The sequence below is a fragment of the Eptatretus burgeri genome, chromosome 13 (genome assembly GCF_056783735.1).
Source record: "Eptatretus burgeri isolate ZD-2024b chromosome 13, Ebu_testis_v1, whole genome shotgun sequence".
Lineage (NCBI taxonomy): Eukaryota > Metazoa > Chordata > Myxini > Myxiniformes > Myxinidae > Eptatretus > Eptatretus burgeri.
In genome coordinates, this window is record NC_140973.1 from 23,695,458 (window position 1) to 23,704,563 (window position 9,106).

The following is a 9,106-nucleotide window of genomic DNA, read 5'->3' on the forward strand; positions in this document are numbered from 1 at the left end:
CTCTCCCTTTGTCTCAGGACGACGACGAGCTTTATCCCCGTTGTTTTTACAATTAAATATTTCATTATCGTCCACATATGTGATGAGCTGCCTGAATGTTGAGTCACTCTTCTCTTGCATGTACGAAAGGTCGCATAAGGTGTGTTTTTCATGCTTGGGGTCGGGTTTACATCCCGTTTTTAGTCATTGCGGACGATGCTTGCTCACCGCGGCTGTTTGTTTCCTCTTTGACGTATTTATCGTTTCGTTCCAGTGAGTGAAACGTCGGTTCGATAATTATTTACATTTCCCTCCTTCCTGATGTGTTGAGTGGTTGTTGTTTGTGGGGCGGACACCACGTGGTGTACGGAAGTTATTTCCCTCCTTGATGTGTTGAGTGGTTGTTGTTTGTGGGGCGGACACCACGTGGTGTACGGAAGTTATTTCCCTCCTTGATGTGTTGAGTGGTTGTTGTTTGTGGGGCGGACACAACTTCAATACACCACGTGATTTCCCTCCTTGATGTGTTGAGTGGTTGTTGTTTGTGGGGCGGACACAACTTCAATACACCACGTGATTTCCCTCCTTGATGTGTTGAGTGGTTGTTGTTTGTGGGGCGGACACCACGTGGTGTATGGACGTTATTTCCCTCGTTGATGTGTTGAGTGGTTGTTGTTTGTGGGGCGGACACCACGTGGTGTATGGACGTTATTTCCCTCCTTGATGTGTTGAGTGGTTGTTGTTTGTGGGGCGGACACCACAGGGTGTACGGAAGTTATTTCCGGTGTTTTCGCGTCGTAGTTTTATTTATTTGTTTTAAATGTATTTAATAAAGTGAAAATGGAGAGTTTTGTTTGTGTTTGATGTCTGTTTCAAATTTGGATCTGGAGAAAAACAATTGATGAACAATGACGAAACATTTGTTCGCGATCGGAATTTAGAGAACGCCTCGTTGATGATCATCATGGCGGCGAGTGGAGGTTCTGGGTCCGAGAACACGTGTCCCGACTGGTTACGTGATCGTTTGGAAGGGCTGGGAGTGGAGTCGGACGTGTATGGTGTGTACATCGGCGGCGTGTTGGAGGGAGACGAGTCGGACGCAGAGAAGCGGGAAGCGTTGGCTGATATTCTCTCCGCGATACTGGTACGGCCTGAGTGTGCTGGGTGGTGCGGTGTATTGCCGTGTGCATTCGAACTCTGTTTATTGCCCGTCCGAATGCACACTACTGTAGACTACACACACGCCTCGAGCGGCGCGAACACCCATATGCCTTGCGGACACGTGACTACCAAAACCACTCCTCCACGCCCCCACAACCCTCCCCGCATTGTGCCCTGCCCACGTATGCCAATACACCACAGGTGGGACGGTCACTGGGGACGGGTAACGGGGACCGTCACTGGGGACCGTCACTGGGGACGGTCACTGGGGACGGGTAACGGAGACCGTCACTGGGGACCGTCACTGGGGACGGGTAACGGAGACCGTCACTGGGGACGGTACTGGAGACCGTCACTGGAGACCGTCACTGGGGACCGTCACTGGGGACGGGTAACGGAGACCGTCACTGGGGACCGTACTGGAGACCGTCACTGGAGACCGTCACTGGAGACCGGTCACTGGGGGCCGTCACTGGGGGCCGTCACTGGAGACCGTCACTGGGGGCCGTCACTGGGGGCCGTCACTGGAGGCCGTCACTGGAGACCGTCACTGGAGACCGTCACTGGAGACCGTCACTGGAGACCGTCACTGGAGACCGTCACTGGAGACCGTCACTGGAGACCGGTCACTGGAGACCGGTCACTGGGGGCCGTCACTGGGGGCCGTCACTGGGGGCCGTCACTGGGGGCCGTCACTGGGACGGTCACTGGGGACGGTCACTGGAGACCGTCACTGGAGACCGTCACTGGAGACCGTCACTGGAGACCGGTCACTGGGGGCCGTCACTGGGGGCCGTCACTGGGGCGGTCACTGGGGACGGTCACTGGAGACGGGTACTGGAGACTGTCACTGGGGACGGTCGATGGAGACGGTCACTGGGGACCATCACTGGGGATGGTCACTGTAGACGGTCACTGGGGACGGTTGATTGAGACGGTCACTGGATAAGGTACTGGAGACTGTACTGGTGACGGTCGACGGAGACTGTACTGGGGACCGGTAACGGAGACTGTCACTGGGGACCGGTAACGGAGAGGCGCCCGCGCGTTGCTGGAGACGGCCGCGCGTTGCACGTTGACTACGTCTACACGTTATGTCCCCATTCAACACGATATTTTCAGTGTTGATTCGGCAAAACATTCACATTCCATGCTTCGTCTGCAGTCCTGAAGCTTTGGGACCATCTATTTATTACATACATAAAAAAGGATTTTGCGTCTTCCATACGAGACGCCAGTTTTGCTGTTTTCTCCTCTTTCCTCACAACTTCCTTTCTCGACTCCTCTACGCCTTTTCTTCTCTTTTTTTTTTTTTATTCCCCAATTTTCTTCCTTTTCTCAATTTGCTGTCCCAACCAAGTACATGAATCGATAGATTGTCCATTAACGATCACAATTATATTTATCGGTGCAATCTCCCATGTGAAATCTGGTTATTTCTTGTCATATAATGCAGATGGGATTGCTTGGTGTTGGCCGTGCTGCAAGACGAGCTAACTGCACCACTGCACGTGTCATGTCTCTGGTTGGGGGGGGGGTGGTAAAAGGTGGGATTGTGGGTTTGTTTGTGGTGGTGGTAAAAGGTGGGCTCAAAACAGTTTTGAAGGTGTTGGTTTTTGATATATATATATATATATATGTAACTTGTTTATCTCTGCAGGAGGACACATCACTTGATGATCTCTGCTCTGAAATAGTTTCCAAGTGGAACGAGATGCAAACCTGTGTGCATTCATCTGAAGGTTTGTTCTCTCCATCATGTTCAGTGAGTGACATTATTGACGAGGAATTCTCAAACGGCCACGGGCGATGAGATGCCTCGCGTTGTAAGGATTTGGTTGATGCATGAAAGGCTTTCCGATTTGCAAATGGACCTTCAACATAAACTTTATTTGTATCATTATTAAATGAATCTGTTTTGTTTTTCCATTTTGTGTAAAATACCACTCCGGTGCTGAAACTCTCAAAGGAACACCTGCTGCCTGGTTGTCACATCTTGTCCCACTCATGACTTGTCTGCATACTGGATGGTTTGAGGAACCAACTCCGCTCTCTTCAGCACAGACATTCTTTTGAAGACGATCACAATGATGTTGAAATCTGTCAACAGATGTTTTCTTCTTTTTTCCTTCATGATAAAAACAATTTCAATCATGTGGAATGAAATCCGTTCACTTTTAACTTCTTTCAGACAACTGCACATTCTAATACATCATACCGTATATCCCATCCCACTGATAAGTAAACAGCAACTGCATCACTCTCTGCTGATCTGGAATTGAAGACACGTTTGTCTGATGAATATAACATGTCATTCAATCCCGATAAATATCAGTCTCATCTTGTCACCACTTCGCCATTGGAAGAGCCATTCAGAGTCTTGAAATTCTCGGCCTCGCTATCCACGTTGACCTCTCCTGGCCTCAAAAGCCAACCACAGACTGGGCATCCCCTGTCGTTCCGAGTCATTCCTTGAAAAACAGCTCATCCTCCAGGCCTTTGTCCGTAGCTTAATGGAGTACTGACCACATCATGCATTTTCTGGCAGGTGGAGAAGACAGCGTTCAGGTGCTGATGGGACTCATGGAGCGGCAGGTCATTTTGGTTGAGCCTGCTCCAGCTTCGGCCTCCACAAGAAACAATGTGCAGGAGGCAGAGGAGAGGCAGCGCAGAGAAGCGCTGATTGCACAATACGGAATGCTGGAAGAGATCGATACATATCCTTTGAAAGTGGTTGGTCGGTGATCATTTCACGATGGTTTGTGAGTGGTGGGACATTATTTACTCATCACTAGTTTATACCCGTAATCTGTCTTTTAAACGATCACTAACACTGTCGTTGTGTGTCCTGGGGTTGCATCTTCCTTCGTTATTGTCCTGCTGTCTTCTTACAGTCACCATTTTGGCAATGTTGTTGCTTGTTCGTGCATATTGGATCCATTCCAGACTCGCTCGGCATTTTTGTTTTTTTTTAAATAACCCGTTGACAACAACAACAACAAAAAAGCTTTAAAGCTTCTCTGCTTATCCGTCTACACATTGTGGTCAGCTGCTGTGCCTTGCATTCTCACATCACTCACTGGCTGTCACCTGACATGCAATGCATATGTTGAGCTTTTTATATTGGGAGTGGGAATCCCTACCGTTTCATGTGTCCGCGATCCTTAATGAGGGGACTGTTGATGAGGAAGACGATGGCACGAGTGCATCTGGCAACACGGACGAAGATCCCGGTATCCTACTTTGGCAAAGCGCGTGGATCTCATGATAATCATCCCATGTCCCATATTCCCTCCCCATGTGTCCTTTGCAAGGTGCTGCTCATATTATCTGAGAAGTGAGGTTACGCTTTTAATAACCAGCTTGAGACAAACATCAAGGGCGTTACTGCTTTTGATTCAGTCTGTAAGATCTTATTGAAACGAATCGTTTTTAAAACCAATTTTGATTTGTCGGTCAGTCTCAAATTGTTATGCCTACACTTTTGTTTGTGTTTGAAAAAAAAAAAATGGGGGGCTATTGTCATCTGCTCTGTCTGTCTGTCTGTCTGTCTGTCCGTCACGCTATGTCTTTCTAAAGAGTTCGGCAGAAATTCACCAAACGTAGTTGTGATCAACACATGGTACGGATGTGCAAGAGAAGTGTCATCTTTGGCCCTCCCTCCTGGGACGAGGTCAAAAGGTCAGGGTGGTGGTTGGGGGATCAAAAGGTCATTGGGGGGTGCATGAAATAAGTAACGATTTTGGATTTGACCTCCCACCCCCCCCCCTTCGTCCAGTCATGCCCCAGAGGGTGGAGACTTCGGGGTCATAGGGGTCAAAACGGAAATTTTATAAATTCAAAATTTGATATTTGCTCATTCCTCGTGCAACTTTTTGCCATCTTTCAACTTTGTTTTTGGTGGGAAGCGTGGCGATTTGTGCTGGCCCGCCATTGACTTCGCTCGAGTTCGTGTTCACGAGAGGACGTGATATGTTTCACGAGTTTTACTCCTTTCTTGTTAAAATGGTTTAAAAGCTTAGATTTTTTTTTTGTTATTATGATTATTGTTTCCTGAAATTCTGGTGTTGGCTTAGTGGTTAGGGTGGCGGCTTGGGATCCAAAAGGTCCGGAGTTCAAGCCCCGTTGGGCCACTGAATTAATACACCAGGGGGTTGACTCAGCCTGTCATCCTTCCGAGGTCGGCGAAATGAGTACCAGTGTGTACTGGGAGAGGGGCACTGCATCAGCGACACAGTCGCGCTTCCAATAAATGATAGCTACCCCGGCAGCTAAGCTGCCATACGCAAGAAGAAGATTGTTTCCTGACACAAAACATTTATTTGTGAAGAATGACGACATTCCAGAAAATGTAATTACCTCCACAACTGAATGTGGATGGAGGTTGTGTGTGCATGCGCGCGTGCGTGCACAAAATATCTCAAAAAGTAGTGGATGGATTCCAACGAAATTTGGTGGGCAGGTTGGGTATGTACTGGAACAAGGAAGAATTGTTTCGATTATGGTGAAGACATGAATCCGGATCTGGATACGAGAATTATTTAATTCTTTACTGATTCTTCACCATTGAGAGATGGGGCTAAAAATGATAGGGAGCACGATCTATCAAAAGGTTGTGTACGAATTCAGACGAAACTTGGTGGACGCATTGGGTGTGTGACAACAAAGAATTGATTCAATTTTGGTGAAGATCTGAATCTGAATCTGGATCCGGATCTGATTTTTTTTTTTAAAAGTGATTCTTCACCATTGAGTGATCGGGCTAAACCGATATATAGCACAATATCTCAAGAAGCTGTGGACAGATTCGGACGAAACTTGGTAGATGAGATGGTTATGTGACGAGGACAAGCCAATTGGATTTTATTTCAGGACCGAATCCAGATCCAGCCTATTTGTGGGATACAAAACTTTAACGAATCAGTCTGCCATATTTATGCGCTCTACTGTGTGCCCTTCTGGTTTTAATTGCTTTTGGAAGCAGGTTTTTGAACGTCCATATATTGCTGTACAAGTGTCATAGTGCGACATCTTTCTGAATCCTATTTTATCAATAACGCATTTAATTGTATCCAGCACTTTGGTAACTCTATACTGCTGAATGGATGTGGATACAAGGATTGTATTTTTCCACCGTTCATTTGCAAAATTTTTTTACTGTTTGGTTTTTCCTATTTTAAGTACGAGGTGGTGTTAAACTCATTAGGAATTGTTTAAAGATATTTGAATTTCCTTGACCTCATCATCAATGCCATTGCTTAACCCTCTTCTCGCAATCTGCTGGTGGCCTGGCTTACACCTATGATGCTTTAAGTCATGTTCCGAAATACCAATGCGTTAAAGGTCGCACAGGCACAGCGCGAGACACGAGAGCGATCACGCTTGGAGACTCAGCAACGACGAGTGGACAACGTGCAGCAACGGGAACGTGACCGACTGGCCCGGCAGGAGAAACTCGATGAACGGCGCAAGAAGTGCCAGCGCGGTGAGCGACGAAGATGAGCATGCTGGGACCGTCTTCAGACGTTCATCCTGACACTACCTGCCAGTCGTACTTGCCAATGTTTGAAACTGGTATGGCGTGGGAGTCCACTCGCATTGAGTTATTGAACATGCACTGCCTTTGATCTTGTTAGATTGGACATGGATGTGCCATTAGCTTGGGGGATTTTACTTCTGCATGTGAACCAAGGTGAGTGCTACTCGACATAAAGTGTGTGGCCAAGTGCAAAACTTAAACAAAATGAGACAAACACAATGCACAATGGCTTTTGGCTCCAAAGTTCCTTTCCTCTTTTTCCATGTCCAGCAAGTTTACCTTTGCTCCAATTTGTACTTAGCGGTCACAATTGGTGAAGTGATGTTAAGGCGATCTGTCATTGTTATAGACGATCTTGGGTTTAATTTGCGAACGGGTTCTTACCCACAAGTATTTGATAACAACCAACGATTGCAGTGTTATTTGATGCTGTTAACCTGGACATTGCTCTGACTCGATCAAATGTGATGGATTATGAGATGCAGTGTCTTCTGTTTTTTGTTTTTTCTTTCCATCAGCAATGTATGTGGTGCAGGGTTGGGGAGCATCGAGGGTGGATTTTGAAACATGTTTTTGATAAAGTATGTTTTCCTCGTGTGATTACATTTGCATAATTGGTGAATTGTAATGGAATACTCGCTGTAGCTGTTGAAAAATCGAGGTTGAATTGTCTATTGGATAGCTCTGACATTTCAAGATTAAAAATGGCATTTTCTATGAAGTTGTCAATGTTTTGGCAATTGCTGTTGTAATCATGAAATTGAAGGGCTGGCAGGGTGTCCTCGAGATATGCACACCGGCCTCTGAGCCGTCTCGCCTGGGTTCGGATCTCAGCCCGGTTTATTCGTTTTAACAAGAAGATGTGATACGATTCATGACTTTTACTACTTTCGAGTTAAAATGGTTTAAAAACAGGGTTTTTTGTTTTTGATTATTGGTTCCTTACACGAAACATCTACAGGTGAAAAAAAATGACGACTTGCAAATGTACTTTTAATGACTTTTGGAAGCAGGTTTTTTGAATGGCTGTATATCGATGTACGACTCTCGCATCTTGATGTCTTTAATCCTTTCTTCTGAATCTTATTTTATCAATAACACTTTTAATTTCACCTTAAAAACAGCTGTTCACCACCACCTCTTATGTTCCCCCATCCAAAACCTCGATCTTTTCTACCCCCGTGAATCCATCCCAAACCCACCTCCTTCAAATTCCCTGCTTTCCTTCCTGAAAGTCCTTGAAATGTCCATCTTGTGTTCCCTGCCCCCATCTCTCTCCCTTCCACAGATCTGATGTCCCTGTTCCCCACTCTTTTCTCCCGCCCCTCTTGTCTCCCACCCCCTTGCTGTACGCTGTGTTGGCTCTCATACGAGCCTCGACAATGTATACAAAAAAATATGAATAAAATTGTATACAGTGCTTTGATTATATATCCATTGCCGAATGGATGTGATGACAAGGATTGTATTTTCCCACCATTCATTACCTCCACCACCAAAGGTGGATGGACGTTATGTTTTCATCTCAGTGTGTTTGTCTGTTGGGTCGCCGAAATAGGTGACCCTTATTGTCAGTAATTCTGTCTGTTTGTTCGTTTGTCATCAGCCTAATTGGTAGTAAACGTGGGCGGATTTTGACCAAACTCGGGTGGTAGGTACATCTTATGACCTCATGCTTTGGAAATTGTGATGGTTGCTGGGGACGCTTTGGTTCCCTCGCAACAACCGAAAAACCTTCAAAATCGGTATGGTTCACGCGAAATAAATTCCGAAAGCCATTATCCCATGTTGGGTTATGGAATTTGGCACGAATGATCTACAGGTGATGCTCTATCAAATATATTCTGGATTTTGTGATGTATTGAATACTTTACCCGCAGCGCCCCCTACAATTAGGGTATGTGCAAAAATTGGTGAAAATTGAAGGCCCCCTCGCGACCAGGTGAGTGCATCGATACGAATGAAACATTGCAGGTCCATGGTACTCAATGAGTACTACAACTTTGCCTCTGGACATATTGACCGATTTAGCTTAGGTCAGGGGTCAAAGGTCAATTGGTGCAAAAATCGATAATATGCGAGAGCTGGAGGTGCCTTCGCGCCAAATGCTACTCCTCCTAGGGTTATGGTTGGATGGTCATGAAAATTCACACTAATCGTCTGGAATACATTGTGCACAAACGATCGAGCTGGATTTTCAATTTAGATCTTTGTTCACCCACAGCACCCCCTCAAACTTTGGGGATTTCCGATTTCAAACCGCATTTTCGGTACTTTTCATTCAAATGGATACCGAGTAGTTATCAGTGGATGGAACTGGATGAGATTTGATATGCATAATCTTAAGGTGATTCCCTATCCACTATATAACATCCATTTTGCTCTATATCTTATCGTTTCCATGCTCGGCGACCCATCGCCGCCTAC

General features: G+C 46.1%; 1 protein-coding gene across 2 annotated transcripts; it reads left to right on the plus strand.

Moving 5' to 3' along the window:
• Window position 1: 1 nt before the first annotated feature.
• Window positions 2–8,099, plus strand: CCDC43 (coiled-coil domain containing 43). Of its 2 annotated transcripts, XM_085851713.1 has the most exons (6): window positions 2–139; window positions 921–1,123; window positions 2,801–2,882; window positions 3,689–3,855; window positions 4,316–4,373; window positions 6,455–8,099. In XM_085851713.1, exons 2-6 carry the CDS (start codon window positions 935–937, stop codon window positions 6,640–6,642), a joined length of 684 nt encoding a protein of 227 aa, XP_085707839.1. In that variant the 5' UTR covers window positions 2–139; window positions 921–934; the 3' UTR covers window positions 6,643–8,099. The 2 variants fall into 2 exon arrangements, with proteins under 2 accessions (XP_085707839.1, XP_085707838.1); XM_085851712.1 differs by lacking the exon at window positions 2–139 and having other exon boundaries at window positions 802–1,123.
• The last annotated feature ends 1,007 nt before the right edge of the window (window positions 8,100–9,106 follow it).